Source organism: Phalacrocorax aristotelis, chromosome 2 (assembly GCF_949628215.1).
Source record: "Phalacrocorax aristotelis chromosome 2, bGulAri2.1, whole genome shotgun sequence".
Lineage (NCBI taxonomy): Eukaryota > Metazoa > Chordata > Aves > Suliformes > Phalacrocoracidae > Phalacrocorax > Phalacrocorax aristotelis.
This window is the reverse complement of record NC_134277.1, coordinates 63,378,962-63,398,366: the sequence shown is the minus strand read 5'-3', so window position 1 is coordinate 63,398,366 and position 19,405 is coordinate 63,378,962. Positions and strand designations below refer to the sequence as shown.

Sequence of the window (19,405 nt, the reverse complement as noted above, 5' to 3'; positions counted from 1 at the left end):
GGTTTAAATAGGTGTTCCCAATACTATATCATATAGTCATACATTACAGTTCAGGACAGACAATATGTAAACGCTTCCTCCATATAAATGTTATAGGTGAAAAGAGATCCTTGCTCAGTTTTTGTCATTTGTTTAATTTCTTTCACTGCAACAGTCCCATTTATTGTATGGCAGTTTAGTCTTGTTTTGGATTCAGAAATATGTACTGAATCTCTTTCGAGACTTGAACTAGTCCACTTGTTTAGCGAACGAGCCATGCGATCCATTTCAATATAAGGCTCTGTATGCAGCAATATATTCACATCAATGTAGTGAAAATCATCTGAATTTCACAAGGCCAGGGCAGGGCATGACTTCAGGTGCCAGGGATTCACTTAGCATGTGAATAAGCATGTTGTCACTGATGTACTGTGAAATCTGAATGCCTCTTCTGCTTGTAACCATGTGCAGATCAATGCTATCAGATCACAATCTTTTGCAACATTTGTTATGAATAAGGTTAGTGCAACTAAGTTTGAAGCTACCCATGTTTTGAATAGGAGGTTTGACCATATGGCCTCCAGAGGTCTCTTCCAACTATTTTATGAGTCTTGGAATACTATTTTTCTAATCTGGGATGTGAAGGAGGACACAGAAGAGGACAGGCCTGCCTGGTCACATCACATATCCTATCCTACCCTACCCTACCCTACCCTATCCTATGTCATCTGATCAGGGCAGTGTATGGTCAACTTTCTGTACTTTGGGGTCATGTTGGCATCATGATTCATACAGCTAAAGCCTGTTACTTTTACTCGGCACTGCTACCTGCTCTCTGTCCTCATGTTCTACAAAAACGACTGGAAAATTTTCAAATAAAAAGACAGTTAAAGTCCTGCAGGCAGCACTCCATCTCCCAGCCTGCATGAGCTCTCTGCTGAATTGCTCCTGGGGTAGCACAGTGCTGTTGGTCCCACTGTATTCCCAGCTCTATATGGCCCAGAAAGGGAGCAAGACATGGGCTGTTACTTTAATGACAGTAATAAAAGAGTCCTGCTGCTGCAATTGTTCTGCTTTATTTACCGCTGGTGGCAGAAATCCAGGAGCACTGGGGTTACACAGTCTTTTCATTGTGGAATTACTCAGTATTCATTTTTGGGGGGTTCAGTCCAAACTGTATTGAAGTCAGTGGGAAGAATCCCAAAGGCTTTGCTAAGCTTGGGATCAGGCACTTTGTGTACTTTATAAAGGGTGTTTAGCTGCAAATGGAAATTGTGGTTGAAAGTCAGAAACCGTACACAGTGCTGAAGAAGATATGAAAATAGAGGGTACAAGGATGATGATTAGAGAAAAAGATTTCACTCTTCACAACCTGCTCCAGGTTATTTATCTTCCTGATAATTAAAGCAAGCAGCTTTAATAGCAACAATCCAGCAATGAAACTTCTCAACACATCAAATAGGTTCAGAAAGTGCTGACTGTAAAGTAAGGACAACATTGTTTTTCATATTTTCTTTACTGTTATGAAGAGGAAGAAACAGTAGTTTTTAGCATGATTTTCTGTGTTGGTTTCTAAGTAAACTTTCAGCTTTGTGTCTGAATGGCATGAATATGCCTTTATTAGAATTACAGAAAGAACATAGGAAACATAAAATCTTTTTAGATTTGCTTTACACCCCCAATGTTAACCTTTTTCCACGGCCTTTCATTCGCTTCTTGTACCTAAACTATGGATCAACAATGGCAACAACAGATAATTGTTTAAAAGTTTTGAATTTAAATCCAATAAAATGTCTCTATTCAAAATTATTTCTGTCTGTATCCAACTAAATTGGAGTGAAAAAATCGTAGCAACAATTAATATGGTTTACTGGTTATCATGATTCCATGCACGAAAATGCACTGAGTATCAGAGATTATGCTTGAAAAGAGCAAAATAGCCAATATAGGATGAGGAATATTGATTTGAGTGTTTTAGAATATCAAACTGCAGCAAATTGAGGGACATTGGGTTTTAAACAGGACAGTTCAGAGCAGACTTCCTGATGGACAACAGGAAGCAACAGAGGAGGCAGAAAGGACTGCAAGCCTTTGAGACCCATGGTGTTTGTAGGTACTGCAGAAGCATGGAAATGGCTAGGTTCCACTGCAGGTCTCAGTTTTAGCTTACCATGTCTTTGCACAGTGCTAGAAGTGGCTCCTGAAGGAATCAAATCCCCTCAGTTCACATAGGACCAGGTTAAATGAGGAGGAAACCAACGTCCACTTTTCAGTGCAATTCAATCAATGTGCTGTTGGCCAGACACTGGTGAGGCCTGGCCCTGAGCCACAGCTGCCCACAGCAGATCTTAATTCTTCAACAATGCTGAAACTGCACCAGCTTTTTACTTTGTTTTATTTCGATCAAGCAGCGTAAAATCTGTTTAGTTGTAACCACACAGCCCTTCACAGGAAACCTTAATTCCAACTCTGATAGATCAGTCCTTTGGACTTCTGAAGGCCAAGAAGTATTGTTGTCTTTGGCTACACAATGGTTAAATGGGTGAACTAATAGACCCTGACCCGGGCAGTGATCCCTTTAACTGCCCTGTGGTTCACTTAGATCACTTAATTGACCTCTGCTGCTCTACCCACGTCAAGCCAATATCCACATTACAACAGCTGGTACTGGTATTTATTTTAGTTCTGTAATTCCAACTAAAACTGATAGGTCTACTTGCAGTAGTTCTTTCCATATCTGAAATTAACTACAGAAGATGAGACACTGAGTCAACAAAATGTATTTGGCTAATTTAATCTTCTGTCTCAGCCAATGTATAGTAAGCAAAGGTCCTGCTCTTATACAAACATTGGCGAGGTAGGTAGAACTCAATGTCATATATAGTGACATATACTTACACACACACACACACACACGTTCAATTAACTGTATCAAAATCCAGCATATCAAGTTCTCAGACAAATCATCTGATTAACAATGTAGAGGATTTGAAGCGTATGAGGATAGATGGCTCTTGCTTCACCCACCCAGAATACCTGTTTGTTGCAAATGTACATAAAGCCACATATATTATGCAACCTACCTTGTAAGAGAGCTTCCTTCTTAAAATCCAAGGTATTTAGAGAAGGAAATGGGTTTCTATATGGGTTTGTAACACATTAACACAATACAGCTTCTACCAGGCTCTATACATTTCTGTAATGCATGTTAGTTCATACAGAAGTTCTGGAGAATTCAGAGGATGCATGTTAGGTTTCCTCAGACATTGCTGCACATTAGATAGACATGTGGACTGCGACTATCACAACATGTAGGGAGCCATGCAGCCTCTAGCAAACTAGTGTCATTAGTTTGCTATGTCAGCTTCACTAGTTTTTTACATTTCTTATGCATACTGTCCCCTCTCTGAGGCTCTTACAGTGTTTTTTCAAGTATTAAGGAGTAACACATTCAAGTTCATTATTACTGCAAAGAGAGCTGTTTAGTCACTGATAAGAGTTAAGGACCCACAGTGACACTGTGGCAGGGCTGTGAGAAAGAACATGAATTTTGCATCAGCATTTCAGTCACAGGTATTGAGGAATTTCCCAGAAACTCCAACAGAGTGATTTAAACAGAACACGATGAAGCACAGGGCTGGTTACAGTCCCACTTTAAGCAGGACTTTGAACTAGATGATCTTCAGACACCCCTTTCAACCAACATTTCTGTGAATCTATAATTCTGCTCATCTAAGATCTTAGGATCCCAAGATTCTGGGTTAATACCCAGTAAATTCAGTAAAAAAAAACCCAGCTCTTTTAGGACTGGTATGTGGGCAATGGGATACAAATTTATGCTCTATTTGCCATCAGTAGCAGAAGCCTAAGTGAAAGTCTAGTTGTTTCAGTCAGCAAAAGATGTTATGTGTATCTTAGCTTTATGATAATGTTGGTGCCCAGCTCCCCCTAACACAGATTTTTGAGCTGGGCATTTTCCCTTCTTGCAATCACAAATCACTTCTTACTGCTGTTATATAATTTCCTATGGACGAGTCTGGCTGTTTTAGGCACCTTCGGCTCTCAGAGGTGAAGAATTTCCTGCAGCTGCTCACAGCTTCTCCAGATCTTAATGTCATACCAAGCCAACTACAAGGATTTTTATTGTCATCTTGAAATGGGATTCATCCTAATCTCTAGCCTTTGTTACTGCTAACTAGTATTGTTTTTGCAAGCACTGATGTACACAAAGCATAACTGACTGAAAATATACAGGCAGCTAAAGGATATTGGACAGTTTTTATGAGCTTCTAGCATTTTACCCTTTAGTACTTTTGGCTGTTGCTTCCACAACAGTCAATGCTCTGGTTTGTATAGTGGACACCTGTCAGAAAATGCAACGTATCTCTCTCCTACATACTGCTGTGTCTCAAGTGCCTTGATTTGTTAATCATTCCTGGTTTTTTATTTCTCAGTTAATTTTTATTTGATGCTCGCAATTCCTGCCAAATCACCTGGAGAGTTTGTGAGAAGCTCTCAATATGACCCTATAATTCTTGTACATAAGCTCTTCACCCACTTTCCTTCTTATTTTGTCTTTTCAAAACAAATCCATTTGATATAGAGACATATTGAGATCTTTTTGTTTTGAGGAGTAGACTTGTGACGTGAGCATCAACAGCAGAATTGCCAGTTTATTAATTGCTTGTGCCCCCTTCTCTGTAAGATGAGTTACAGAGACTTTAATGCTTGAAAAACATGCTTACCTCAGGTACTGCTATGATTGGTCCTGGTGGTCCTGGTGGTCCAGGAGGTCCCACAATACTGTTCCCGTCCTGTCCTGGTTTGCCCTATTTCAAAAGCGTTGCAGGTGGAAAACTCATTTACTAAGTACTACATTTCACATAGGTTTCTCAGAAAGAATGAAATGCACACAACCTCACCTGAGGTCCTGGGTCACCCTTCTCCCCTTTTGGACCCTGCATGTGATTAAAAAAATGAGCATAAGTGATTTAAAAGGAAAAATTGTGAAAATGTGTTTTCTCTAGCTTCACAAAAAACACAGCAGTAAAATGCAGGTACAGAATGTTTGATCCCCAGCTCTCGCAAACCACAGATGGGGCCAGCTGGTTTCAGCTCAGGCCCTCTGAAGTTTTGATGTTTAAAAGTATTTCCAAGAACATTTGACAGAGTTCAGAGAATACCAGAAGCAAATGGGCACACATTTCATTAGTTGGGGATTAATTCAACAACCCTTTCTTTCACTGTACTGAAATCAGCCATGCCTGGCTGCTCCTTCCTTTTTCAGCATTAACCACCTCAGTTGTGTCCAGGATTGCCCAGTGGACTGCACAGGGGAACACAGGTGACCTAAACAGTCATTTTTCAGGCATGTTATTTCTAAGCTTGATCAGCCCCTCGATACAACTCACTGTGCTGGTGAAGCAGACAGTTTGTCTGGCACAGGTGAGAGAAAGGTGGCAGGGGATGAGCTGTGGGAGTTCCCAGCTAAAGAGCTCTGCAATCCTCACAGCTCTTAAGCATGAGAAATACATTTAAATCACCTATGAGCCTGTTGGCTTCCCTCTAATTAAAAGCAGAGCTGATTTCTGAATAATTAAAAGCAAAAGGAGCATCAAAGAATCAGAACTAGCCTCTGGAGATGCCTGTATCTTACTGTATCTGACTGATGAAGGAGGCAACTCTGCTCCTGTGTTTGGTGTCTGAGGTAACTGCTCCAGGTTAAGTAGGACAAACCCAGGCTCAGCTCTCCACAGGCTGCTAGCAAGTACTGCTAGGGCTCCTGCTGATCCTTAAGACCTAGATTTGGGAGCCAGTGTGTGTTAGGTGACCACGGATTGTGATAGCCCCACTCACCACAACTCCAGGATGTCCAGCAATGCCAGGAAAGCCTGCTTTTCCATCTGTACCCGGCATTCCCTGTCACAACAAATATACTGTTATTCTCTCTAAATTGTATTCGGTTTCATAGAAGCAGGAGGCTATCACTCTTGAGAGGGATACAGTATGGTTCTGCATGGACTAGGGGGCAGGTTTGTTGCAGGCTCTGTGGAGTCAGCATCATCTCATTAGTCATCTGCTCTCTTCACTCCTCCTGCTGTTTCCCCCTCTCCAGAGCAGTTTTTTTAAATGCAGCTTCAACTGTTCTCCACTACTCCCACCTCCACATAGCAAAAGGGTGAATTCTGTTGCTTTCCCCCAAGATACCCTTCGGTTAAGTGACTCTCAAGCTGGAGGAAGAGGAGAGAGAGGCATTGAATATAGATGGGAGTTGGTATGTGGGACAATAAGTTTGATAGTCCCTGCTCTAGTTTAATGCAGGACTGTAGATGACTGCTAAGAATCTGATCAGTTACTTTATTCTACGGGAAAAACAGAAGTATCACTCAGTAATGATAATGAAGGCTGCCCAGAGAAAAATGGATAAAAGAAGACTCTGAATTCTTAAAGGACCAGATAAAAAGTGAACTACATTTGTTGCATCTGTTTTTCTTTGTGTCATATGAAACAGCAAAGGAAAGGACACGGACAGCCTAATGATTCATCCAAGTGACAGATTAACCCTGTTTTGTTTAGCAGTGGGGCTATTTTTTTTTGGTGTTTGTTTGCTTCTTTGATTGGTGGGTTTTTTTGACCTTTTTTTTTGTTGTTTGTTTTGTTTTGTTTTTTTTTCTTTTTTTGGTGGGGGAGTGTTTTCAGGTTTTTTTAGTAACAGGCTGTTTTGGTTCTTACTTTTTGTTCTGCTTCAAGAAAACATTTTTTTTGGCTTTTACAATAGAGAGTACCATGAGAATCTAGTAGACATAGACAATTCCATTAAAAGGTCAGCTCAGTAGCTGTGAAAAAGATAAACTGAATAAAAGAAATTGTAGAAGGGACAGGAAAACAAGAGCACAAAACATTGCTATGCCACTGTATATACTTATTTTATGCCTGTATCTTGAATTCTGTGCACTGGTTTGTTTACATTTTCCATATTGAAAAGGATCTAATGGAACTAGGAAGACTTCAGAAAAGGCCAATGGGAACAATGGAAGGTACAGAATGGCTTCTATATGAGACATGATGGTGTGAGCTGTGACTCTTTAGCTCGGAAAAGAGACAAAAGAGGAGGTGGGTGAAGAATACTGTAGAGGCTTCTAAAAGTAGAGAGTAGTTAAGGACTCACATTTCTAATAGAAGAAATAGTGGGCATCAAATGAAAATAGCTGGAAGACATTTGTGGGATATGTAGTTAAGTTGGCAGAGCACCTTGCCCCAGGGTCTTGTAAATTGTAGAATTTTGCATGAGTTTCAGGGGGGATATCAAGTTCACTTGAAGAGATCTAATTGTGGTTCAGACACCATTTCTAGCTGAGAAAGTCCCTGAGTCACAAATTGTTGGAGTCTAGGAGGTCACTCAGAACTATGATGTAATACTTGCCCTTTTATAAGGTCAAATTGCATCTAAGCCTTCGCTCAAACTACATATGGTTTTTACATTGTTGGAGACAGGATACTGGGATGGATGGATGGATGGATGGATGGATGTGACCCAATAAAACCACAGAGAATTATCTAGTACTCTACAGGACTGTCTTAAAGAACAAGAGAGTTTCAAAGCATCCAAAGTCAAATGGTCTTCTCTCCTGCATTTCTGGTGTGATAGAAGAAACTAAAATTAACAGTTCATAGGATGCAAAATCCTCTCTCCTTATGCTTTTCTACAGAACTACCAGCATAAAAGATTTAATGTGTCCACTTCATTAAGAAAGGATATTCTCACTGTTATTTCTATTTTTTGTCTGTGATCAGCAAAGCATGTGGCTCACGAATAAACAGTCAGTTTATTTTGATAAAGCATAATTTCTGAAGCACTCTAATTTTCATTTTATGGACAAGTGCGGCATAAAAAGTGTCTCTGAATGCTAAAGGGATTTAGGCACCTAAGCAACTGCTGGGGTTTAGGGACTAGTCAATATGCTACTTGGGACTTAAGTCTCTTCAGTGCTTGTGGAAAATTATATGTATCTATCTGCAGAAAAAGTAATGGGGCAGAGGACCAACTGCAACAGAATGCTGTCATTTCAGGCATGTTGATACCTGTAGATCAGCTTCCTACTATTACAAATTCTGAATAATTTCATCAATTGATTTTCCTAATGAAATTTAATTTGGAAGAAAAGATCCTGGATAGGTAACATGTTTTATTGTAAATGATGTATCCAGAGCTATCCTTATCTTCTAACTACCTCCCTGTTTTAAGAATGTAGCTCATTGCTCAAATATAAAAAGACTAAGATCTTTTTTAATCTGAGGACTGAAAAGATAGATTGATTATTTTTAAATAGCACTGTAGTCACTCTACTTACAATATATGCATGCGTTTGAAAAATATCTATCACATAAACGATATTAATTACTAGAACAAGGACCGCAGAACAAAGTGCTTGTACAGACAATAATTAAGAAGATAATCTATAGTCTCAAACAGATTAAAAAGAAGAGTTAAACAACTGTCCTACACATCAATGCATCAGCTTTAATTATCATGCTGACAAATATCTCTGTGAAATGGGAACACTCAAAATATGTACAGCAGATGGAATTTATGGCAAGCAGAGTCCTGCTACATTGTTGTTTTTTTTTTAAAATAAACAAGCAGATGCTGCTAGAAGGCTGTGATAATACTCTTGTAAATATTCAGCAAGCAGAAGGGTAGATTCATAATTGTTTTTGTCTTGTTTCCTAGAGCAACTCTTGATTTCAGTGCTGTCCCAACTACAAGAGAAGCTTTTATTTTATTTTATTTTATTTTATTTTATTTTATTTTATTTTATTTTATTTTATTTTATTTTATTTTATTTTATTTTATTTTATTTTATATTTTAATTTTAATTTTCTATGAGTACCAGCACCGCCCTCTGCTGGCTTATGCCTGCAAAAGGCATGCAAGTCAGCCAGGGACTGGCAAAAAGCAGCACAGTACAAACAGAAGCTTTGGGGTGGGCTCCAAGAGGTATCCTAACGAGAATAGACAGGGATAATGATAGGAAAGACTGGAGAGGAAATAATGGACTCCAGCTCCATTCGTTTCAGTACCAACACCGTGTAAAGCAGTGTAAACTGGCAGGTTTCCCTGCCAACGGTGTCTCGTGTCTGGAAGCTGCACCGACCCAGAGCAGCAGGTCTAGGTTGCACACTGGCGCGTGGGGTGAGTTAGACAGCTAGGACAAATTATAATTTGGGAGGTACAGGCTGCACATTAGAGAAACTGTCTTTCCAAAGAAGGTAGTGAAGCAAGATACCCACAAAGTTTTTGGAATCTCCCTGGAGGTATTTAACGCTCAGTGAGACAAATCCATTGCTGATGTGGTCTAGTGTTGGTGATAATACCAGTTCGAGTGTGCTGTTGGACTAGATGACCTCTGGAGGTCCCTCCAACCACCATTTCTATAATCTTTTACCTCTCGAGGGGTCAGGTGTAGGTTAGGAGGGCACTGGCTGCAGGATGATGGGCAGGTTCTAGCACAGAAGTAGCCAACAACAGTGGCCTCTGTGCTGAACACCAGATTGGGTCATGCATGGCTCCTGAGGCCTCTGCACAACATGGCATGAATCTACTACTGTTCCACAGGCAAATGTCATGGGGGGAGTGCTCTGATGTGGGGTGCTAGCTACACACCATGGTATGAAGGATTAGCGGGGCATGTGGAACTTAGTTTCTTAATGTAAGCTTTTCTGATTTTCATTTTTGTTCTGGTGAAAATGTAAATGGCCTCACAAAACACCATGGCACCATGCACCTGAGGATTTAAAATGCAATTTTAACTATATTTTAAACAGAAGTCTTAAGAAACAGGTTACACTGGCTACTGATAATCACAATACAACTGAGAAAGGGTTCTGTTTTTCCAGAGAAGCCTCCCTGGGCTTTAATATGCTGACAGAGCAAGAAATGTTCATTATCCCCTGAGTGCATTAAGAGAAGAAAGAAAACTAAGAGGAAGAAATGACTGAGGCTTTAGATCAAGTTAAATGAATTTCCCACCTTTGAACCTGGTGGACCAATGTTGCCTTTTTCTCCCTGAAACAGAGACACAGTAGGGATCAAATATCAAAGTGAACAGTAATTACAAGGATTTTAAACATGTATGTTACTTTCCTTACAAACAAAGGGACTAAATGGAGTAAAATGATTAGCAAAAATAGAGTATATTTTTGGTGAAGTGATGCTCAGCATACATTTGTGAATTGGTTCTAAGGGTTTAACCTCCCAGTTGCCACCCACATCTTAGAGTTTCTGGTCACCACACATTATTCTTGCTGAGCATCTACGAAGCCACGTGCCTGAACCTTCATTTTGGTGTCTGAAATCAGCACATGGTAACATTCCACAGATCTACCAATGCCACAATGACCTCATGCCACTGCAACTGACCCACTATCTTGCATCAACACAGTTAACTCAGCCTCCCCCACACTACTGTTCTCCCCACCCACCCAGCCACTGCATCATATCATGTGCAATGTAATGAGTGCTGCACTATTCCAACTTTGGGACTGATTCTGCAGTACTCTAGCTATGAGTAGACTTGATTCCTTGATTTCATTACGGACAGAGAACATGCAGTTTAGTTTATTTCATTTGAGTTAGAGAATAAACAGGAATAAATCAACAAGGAGCTATAGCATTGCCTCAAATGTTATGTTTATGCTTACTGTCTTTTAGGAGTGCATATATGCATGAGTGCATGAAGACTGTAGACTGTTTTTTAATGAAAACAGTTTTTCATAATAATAAAAGTGAAAGCACAATTTGGATCTATACTTACTTGCTAAGAAAGAGAAAAAAACTTTGATCACAGCAGGCCTTCTCTGACAGCTCTACTAGTCTGGGGTATTTGAAAGATGAAGGATGTATGAAACATAGCTATACCTTAAACACCTCGTGATGTGTTAGCTCTTGTTTTTTTGGAAGTGGGTGGTTGTTTCATTTTGCCACTGTTGCCTAGTGAAGTCATTTATAACCATGAAAAGTGGGTGTAAAATTCATTCCCATGAGAATGATAGTGTATTATATCCACTTTATATTTATTTTACTGTACTGTACATGATTTTGTAAGATGTCAGGCAACAGTATGTTCCTTTCTGTGTCTCCATGATCTTGGGATGAATGACTCAAGATTAAACAACTAAAATCTTAGTGTACATGGTGGTGAAGTCTCTTGGCCAAGGTTTATGACTATCTTTTCAGTTCCAGTCTAGTTCCTAAATACCATGCTACCTCCATTTCTGAAGTCTTTGTGAAATAGTATTTCCACAATATTTTAGAAATAAAATTTCTAGTTAAGGGCAGAGAACAAGTTTTTAACAAAAAATTGAGACTTGGCACCTACTTGTGTCCATAGAACAGCATCATGTGAGAGCATGCCTATTCTAGCCAGTCCTTTGCAGTATCATTCACTAACATGTGCTGTGCAAATACTTGATTTTTTCACTCATAAGTAATATTGTCCTCCAGCACTAACAGGAGTAATACCCAATGGAGGGACTTTTTTCAGGCCTATAAGCTGAACTCTATAGACTCTAGACATAGGAGACTGGCCAGATCTTTGGTTGCTGGTGTTCTGTGAAACGGATGCATCCAGTTATTGCTGTCGATGTGCTTTCTGCGTAGCCAGTGACCTATGCTGTGTATGTTCAGGTGCAAGGTTTAGGAAGTGGGGATGGGGCCCCCCACCTATTGTTTTCTATTTCCTGCTCCCTTAATGTTGCTGTCATTTCCCAGGGCAATGAAGACTTTGAATTTCTTTAACTCCACATTTAAGGTGCTGAAAAGGTGTTGTCATGCTGTACTATTAACCTGAGTGTTACTCAACTTTATGTAGGAATAGAAAAAGCCTCTTCCTGTCTAAGGCCCCATGCCACGAATCTGCCCTTTTTTCCCCTTGTTTTTCATCTCTCCATTTTTTCATCATGGGTTACTTAAACAATAACAGCATCACAGTGGAACAATTCAGTCACTACTGAGCTCAAATAAAAACCAAGGCAAAGTAGTCAACATCTCCCTTCTTCCCCCAATGCCTTCCAGAATGTTTCCTATCACTTTCTGGGATCATGCCAGAAAGTGTCTTCCTGCAGGTTTCTCTGTCAACAGCATACATGTAACCTCTTGGAAAACAGAATGATATATAAATAAGCGACAAAGAGAAACTGCCAAATGTCCTAAAAAAATGAAACGAAAATGCCATGTTACATCAAGTGTCTTGGAATGTAACGGCCCAGCTTGTATTTACTCACTGTTCTGGTGTGGATGTGAAATAATTCTATTAATACACATTCTGGGTGGATACCCAGTGTAAATGGGAACAAAATTTGTCCTGTACTTAGTCATTATATGAATATTAAACAAAAGCTGTTTTGTTAAGGCAAATACTGGGAATATAGAAATAAAAAATATATGTCAAAGCAAAATAGGTTCGTTTACAAGTGTTCCTTGTTACATAGGGTACCTTTGGTCCTAATGGCCCACGCTGTCCATTTCTTCCTGCAGGACCCTATAAAATTACACTGAATTTACTGGTAAATCCATGTAGCATGTCATAATAATTTTTCTCATTAAAAAACCTAGTTCATAACCACAACTGCTACAAAAACTATGTTGGAAACCAGTAGTATCAACAGAGAGTAATAAAACGTAAGCATTGTTTTAGATTTGTTGTTCTAATAAATACTGCCTTGCTCTATATTATCATGCAAATATCTAAAGATTTTTTTTTCCTTACAAAGACAACTTTAATCTTGTCACAGCATACTCTACATATTTTTAGAAAATATTAAAAATAACGTTGTCCAAGGGATTGCTTTCATTTGCTTATAATTTTTTGAATTTGCCTCCTTGGCTAAAATTAAGATCTGTTACCAGTTTAGAGGCAACAAACATTTGGGGATGCAAATTCCTCTCTTGTCTCTATTATGATGACATCAATTGCAAAGTAAAATTATGACTCTTTGATGGTATGAAACATGGTATGACGAACAACAGCCCATTATTTATGATTTTAGAAAGTTGAATGGAGAAAAAGAATTCAGCAAAGTGATTGTGTTGTCTTCATCTGGAATATGAAGACATCACATCTTAATAATGGTTAATAAACCAAACACTAACAAAACTTTACGCTGATCTGTGGAAGAAAAAGAATAGAAACTATGGAAATAATAGCTGAGCCTACAGAGAAAATAAATTTGATACTTCTACTTCAAAACATAACCACTACTTTCTCATAAAAGATTAATAAAAATTCAACAGATACAAACATAGTGCAAATAAATGTAATTTATTTCCTAGCAGCTGCTTTGAGTTATAACCCTCTTCGAAGCAGATACTCTGTTTTCACTCAAACACTATCAGGAACCTCTGGAGCTGTCATAGGGTGTAAGTGGCTCATAATACCTTCATGCTGTACCAGTAAGTATGTATAATAATTTTCATGATTGCAGGGAAGTTCTTATGTGCCTTCTTTACTGACTCAAACTTTGTGGAGTGACTAAGCAGTAACACAAAAACAAAATTCCAGGATTTTGCTCAGCTGCAACAAGACAGTTTTTCAGTATTTATAGCTGAGTCACTTGGAAACAATGCCTGTTAAAACCAAAACTGAGAGTAAGGCTGTCATTTAGGCAGGTCAGAATGGGCAATTTTGGAACTGGTTTTGGACGTCTCATTTTGGATGCTAGCTTGTTTCTGCTATCGAATTCTATTCTTATTTTTGTAACTATATTTTTTATGCCACTTCTTTAGTATCTAGGAAAAGATATGAGGGGTCAAAAGTCTCTAAGATATTAAACTGAGTCAGCTATAACTTCAGTGACTCACAATTACCTGTACTTGAAACCAGCACAGTAAAGAACTTCTCAAACTCTCTCCTGTCTCCAGTGTTCAGTTCTTTTCGGATGATTCATGGAATCAAAGAAACAGCGTTGTACAGGGCCTTTGGAGGCCATCTAATTCAGTCACCCCTTGAAGTAGAACTGTCACCAGCTCTAGATCAGGCCAGTAATGGCTCTGTCCAGCAAAGTAATGAAAAATTCCAAGAAGAGAGCTTCTACAACCTCCCTGGGCAAATTGCCCCAGTTCTGCACCAACCAACCTCATAGTGAACAGGTTTTGCCTAAGGTTTAGCCTGAATGTCTCAAGCTGCAAATTGTGACCCCTGCCCTTTGTTGCACCATTTGGCACTAGGAGGAACAGTTTGGCTTCATCATATTTGCAATTAACCTTCAAAGACTTGTGAGGAGCTATTAGATCATGCTTTTGTCTCCCTTTTGCCAGACTAAACCATTTGAGCTCCTTCAGCCTCTCTTCACTTGTCACATACTCAAGGCCCCATGCCATCTGTACAGCTCTCTGCTGGACTGTAAAAGTCTTCTCCATGTCCTTCGTGAAGTGGGGTACAAAAAAAAAGTATGCAGTATTTCAATGCAGCCTCACTAGCCCTGTGCAAAGGGCTATGGTAGTAGCTACTCTGTATGTGTCGGAAATGCTCTTTCTGATGTATCCCAGTACAGGGTTTGCCTTATTTGCAGTGATGATGCACTGCTGCCTAGTATTCAAGCTGGCATCTACCATAACCAAAGATCATCATCATGAGCACTTTCTCCAAGCTTGGGCAACAAGACTCATTCTTTCAAAGCTATGTCTTGAAAGTTTGAATGTTTCTTTTGGAGTGAGCACAGGAGCAAGACTTCTGAAGACCAAACTAGAGCAATGAAGGCAGCTCAGGGAGGAGGAATGCTGGATAATTGCCTGCTTTGGGGAAGGCATCATAGGCTGCAATTTTGATGTTATTGCTAAGAACGATGATAAATCCAAATGATCTGGTAAGTACTGATGCATTGTATTCCCATATTCCCTACCTGGTGTTCTAACGTGACCCATGTTAGCAAAAATCTCCCAAGGCACGGTGATGGAAGAAAAACCATTCGTTCTTCTGGGACATTGCTTCCCCACTACTGGGAACATTTTTTTAGTTTAAGTGGTATTTCAGATTATGCACATTTGATTGTCAAACTATAACATTTCAGTTTCATTAGTATATGTAATTGATCTTCATATGCAAGAAGGTCATCTATTAGGCTAAAACAAGAACTAGAGAGCTAGATAATGCAAAAATCCATATTTCATCCTTTAATCTCTCAAAAACATACCAGAGCAGAATCTAAAAATCACCAGCTAACCACCATTCAGATTCTTTGGAGGACACTGTTATTGTAACGTTATTCTGGAGCAACTGAATCCAGTGCAATGCAGTGACTCCAAATCTATAGCTGACTGGGGCTGTGCTTTTCCAAAAAGCAGAGGAGGACAATTGTTTTTTAAAAAGACCTACAACAACAAACAACAGTCCCCTCCCCCAAACATCCACTTACCTTTGGCCCTCTTGATACTGGAATTCTGGATTCGCTTAACAGGCCAATGCTACCTGATCCTTCCATGTCCTAGTGGAAGAAAAAAATGCTACAGAACTTGAGAATTCATCTTTTTTTTCCCTCTTTTTTTATTTTTTTTTTTTTCAACTGCTCTCTTTCTGGAGTCATATAGAAACTGGAAAGATATTGAACACAAACATATTTATCTTTTCTCGCTAACCCTTTTTTGACCAATGCATGATGTTCTGGAGATAGGCTCCACTCAAATGTGATAAGGTCATGTTGACATTCCTTACAGAAACTCTGGTCTTTACAGTCCTGCCAATTTGACACCATTTCTCCAGCACTTCAGGCTGGACAGCATCACAGTTTTAAGTATGAGCTATGTTCAAGCATATTGTAGCAGTAATTTTCTGTGTAGCATTTACATGCCACCTGGCTACTGAAATGCTGTAATGACTAGTAAGGGTTACATAACTGATTTAAGGCAGGGAGAATTTGCAGGCACTTTGTTAAGAGCGGTAATCATTATTCAAAGATAAAGGTCCTTCCTAATTCTCACAGTTGAGTTGAACTCCTGCCTAAAATACAGCTTACTGAAATGAAATTGAGCAGAAAATATGTTCTAGCACAAAATTGTAAAATTAATTATGTTGGGAGGGATCTCAGAGGCTACCTAATCCAACCTCCTGTTCAAAGCAGTGTCAACACTGAATTCAAATCAGGTTGTTCAGAGCTTTGTCCCCTCAGGTCTTGGAACCCTCCAGAGATAGAGGTTCTGCAGCCTCTCCAAGCACCTGTTCCAGTTCTTCGCTGTCAAGGTGAAAAATATTTTACTTAAGTCAGAACCTCCACTGTTTCAGTTTATGGCTGTTGTTGCTCATCACTTCTGTGAAGCACTGTAAAGATCCTGGCCCTGTGTCTTCTCAATAACCTCCTTTTAGGTATCAGAAGGCTGCTAAAATGCTTAAGCCTTCTTCAGACTAAGCAAGCTCAGTTCCCTGAGTGTTTCCTCACAGGTTGCATGCTGCAGCCTGCTGACCATTTTTGTGGCTCTCTGCTGACTTCATAAAGATCTCTGTGAAGTGGAAGAGCTTGAAAGCAGCATCCGTATTTCCTGTGGAGACTTTCTGGGGGTTTTAAAGGAGACTACACAGAAAGCAGCAACCTCCCTCCAGTTCTTGTTCTGAAAGCGATATTCCAAATCCATAGCAGAACTAGGAGCTGCCAGTTCCAAAGCAGCCAAAGAAATAAAATTGCAGGCTGCCATAATTATCTGTTTTACCACCAGCACCACCTCAGCCACATGTTCCTATCCCTTGCCTTATGCTTAATCTCGAACTTGTCAGACTATGCTTCAAACCATCTGGATGAACCATACCAGTAGGAAACTGTTCACTTGCTTTTAGCTGGAGTTTTAAATGCAGCTGTGCTGGCTTAATTGTTTCCTTTTTCTGAAAAGGGAAAAATCTTGATCTTTCCTCACTCCATTTCCCTGCTGACAGCCATTGAGCCTTCATTTTCAACATCAGCACCGTGTGTTGAATCCTCTCACGTTCCTGTGAGCCACTTTAAGTCACTAAAATGGATAAAATTAGTTACTTTCTGGGGGTGGGATGGTTCTCTTAAATTTTAGTAAATGAAATTTGTTTGTGGAAGGATTGATGGAATACTGGATGTTAGTGTATGTGAAGGGCAGGCATGTGCCAGGAATGGCTGCAGATGGGAGGAGAAGCAAAGTAGAATCTCCACCTCTTAGTGACAATGAGCCCTTATATCAGCTTATCATGTTTAGAGGACCCATACTGCTTGCCTACTTAGCTTTCTGCTAGTTAGTGGCTTGAAATGGCTCAGATTATCATTGGTCTTACACACTCTGGAGGTGGTGTAAGGGAAAGGGCAGAAGACCATCTTAGGCTGCTATGGAATGATAGCCTAATGCTGAAGTTATGGAAAACATCAACTATCTGACTCCAGTGAAAAAGTGAAATCTTGTTCTTTTGTCCTTTTCCACCAACTCCACAAAAGCAAGAATAAGTGAAGCAGAAGGAGTGCACAGATGGAGTCAGGTCCTTCCTTTCAGGGATCAAGGTGGGAGACTTTGAGTCATCAGGTTGGCTCAAGTCCTTTCATGCAGCTTCACCTGAGACTGAATGTTGTTCAGCCTTTCATATGCTCCTCCATCAGCTGTCAGCATATCAAATATCAACAGAAAATCTGCTGATATTCTGTTTGGCCTGTTTAACCAAACACTTGCTACTTAGGGTAAACCACAAGCTGTGTGTCTGGGTCCTTCTTTCCCTTGCCTCCACTGTGCCAATATATTTTTCCCTTTCAGGGAGCGCTCTATGCCTGCTTTATATAACACACCATAGCTTTTGACATCTGCATGTTTTTAATGGGTTTACCAGGTACCTTCTGCAGCTCAAACTGTTCTTTTGGCAAGCATAAGTGCCAACAAACCCCATGCCATTTGGTTTTTGCACATAGCTGATCACAGATGCTAACAAGTGCTAACAGGAGTCTTTTGCAGAAACAGCCTTACGGCAATAAACAGACTGCCAACCAAAAGGTAGTGTTGCCCTGACGAACTGGCAGACCACGGTGCTGTCTTAACAGATGGCAGGGGTGGGCATCCAAAAGATCAGCTAGAACTAGCAAGCCTGTTAACAGTAGTATTCCTCTCAGGGAAATGACAATCATGCCAACTCTGTTTGGAGTAGATGGAATTCAAGATGAAGCCAGTTGAGATACTGTTGCTGCAGTTAGAGCTGGGATCCTTCTGTGTTTGTGTCCATAAAAGCAGGGACTTCCAGTTTTCACTCTCTCCTGCTCATCTGCTAACTTTTCTCCTCTGAAAGTTAGGTATCAGAAGTGGAAGAGTTTGGTTCTAAGTACCTACCTGCAGGGGAACTCTTTGGTGCCATAATGAGGCAAAGTTGGCTTCTACCTAAACAGTGTGAATAGGAAGAGTGGAGAATCTCAGCACTGGATCCTCAAGGGTCACAGAAGACTGTAAGTCAGAGAAGCCATCGTGCTGGGCTGAAACTCAGACCAGCACTAGGATGAAGATGTGGCTTACCAGTAGTCCTCTCATTCTGAGACAAGTACATATATGTCAGGGGAGACTCTGTACCAAGCTTTATAGTGTGCCTAAGTTAATGCAACAAAGTGTTTCTACGCTTAGACTTCATGCTGTTTCTTGCTGACAATTGCAGTGCTGGCAATTAAGAACTTGTGAACTGCTGGAGAGATTTTTTCATCCATTGAAATCCACTGCCATCAGTGAGATTATTAACCAGTAGTGTATACAGTACAATATTATTTAGTCAGACATCAGAAATCAGAATATGTCTCTAAACAAGCATTAGTGGTCAGCTCTGTACTTGGAGTACTCAAAGTGTCTCTAAAGAGAAGAGAAATACAAAAGGGGTAGTGTAGATACTGGGAGAAACATGTAAGTAAACTGGTATCTTCTAAATACCACCACTTTACTGCAGCAGTTCTACAAATAGCCAGTAGTTTTGGTCAAACATTGCTTACTTCTCTGATGAAATTGCCCTCAGTTTTATGCAAACTCGTATTATATCCCATGACATAAAACCCCCAAAACTCTGAAAAGACTCCTGAGCCAAACAGCAAAATTAGAAGTGAAAAATGCATAGAAAAAGAAAAAAAGGGAAGACTGAATATTGATGTAGGCAATTTATCAACCTCTCTTCACAAATATGTTAAGGCAGCAGCTCTAGGTCTTGAACCTGAATGTGCTCCCTTTGCCTTTCTTTACTGCAAAGCCACTTTCTTCTCCAAAAAGATCATCTAAATAAGCAGTTCTCAAATGACGTATAAAACTCAGCTTGAGCTGGTCAGATCTCATATTTTAAAGTGATGAAGGCATTATTTTCAGAAGTAGAAAGAGTAGCATCTGCAATTTTTTTTTAAGAATATTTTTTCTTCTGAGTAGAACAGACCATGGGGTCAGAAATGTCCAACATGTCTCTCTGTATTTACACAT

At 39.8% G+C, this 19,405-nt stretch overlaps 1 protein-coding gene across 5 annotated transcripts in view; it reads right to left on the bottom strand.

Annotated features, from left to right (window-relative positions):
* Positions 1–19,405, bottom strand: part of COL15A1 (collagen type XV alpha 1 chain) — a 163,503-nt gene that overhangs the window by 42,294 nt on the left and 101,804 nt on the right. For all 5 annotated transcript variants that reach the window (XM_075083831.1, XM_075083832.1, XM_075083835.1 and 2 more), the window contains 6 exons: positions 15,391–15,459; positions 12,474–12,518; positions 10,010–10,045; positions 5,836–5,898; positions 4,902–4,937; positions 4,725–4,808 (listed from right to left, as the gene is read on the bottom strand). In XM_075083831.1, the coding sequence (XP_074939932.1) occupies positions 4,725–4,808; positions 4,902–4,937; positions 5,836–5,898; positions 10,010–10,045; positions 12,474–12,518; positions 15,391–15,459 (333 nt within the window). The remainder of the gene's footprint in view (positions 1–4,724; positions 4,809–4,901; positions 4,938–5,835; positions 5,899–10,009; positions 10,046–12,473; positions 12,519–15,390; positions 15,460–19,405) is intronic.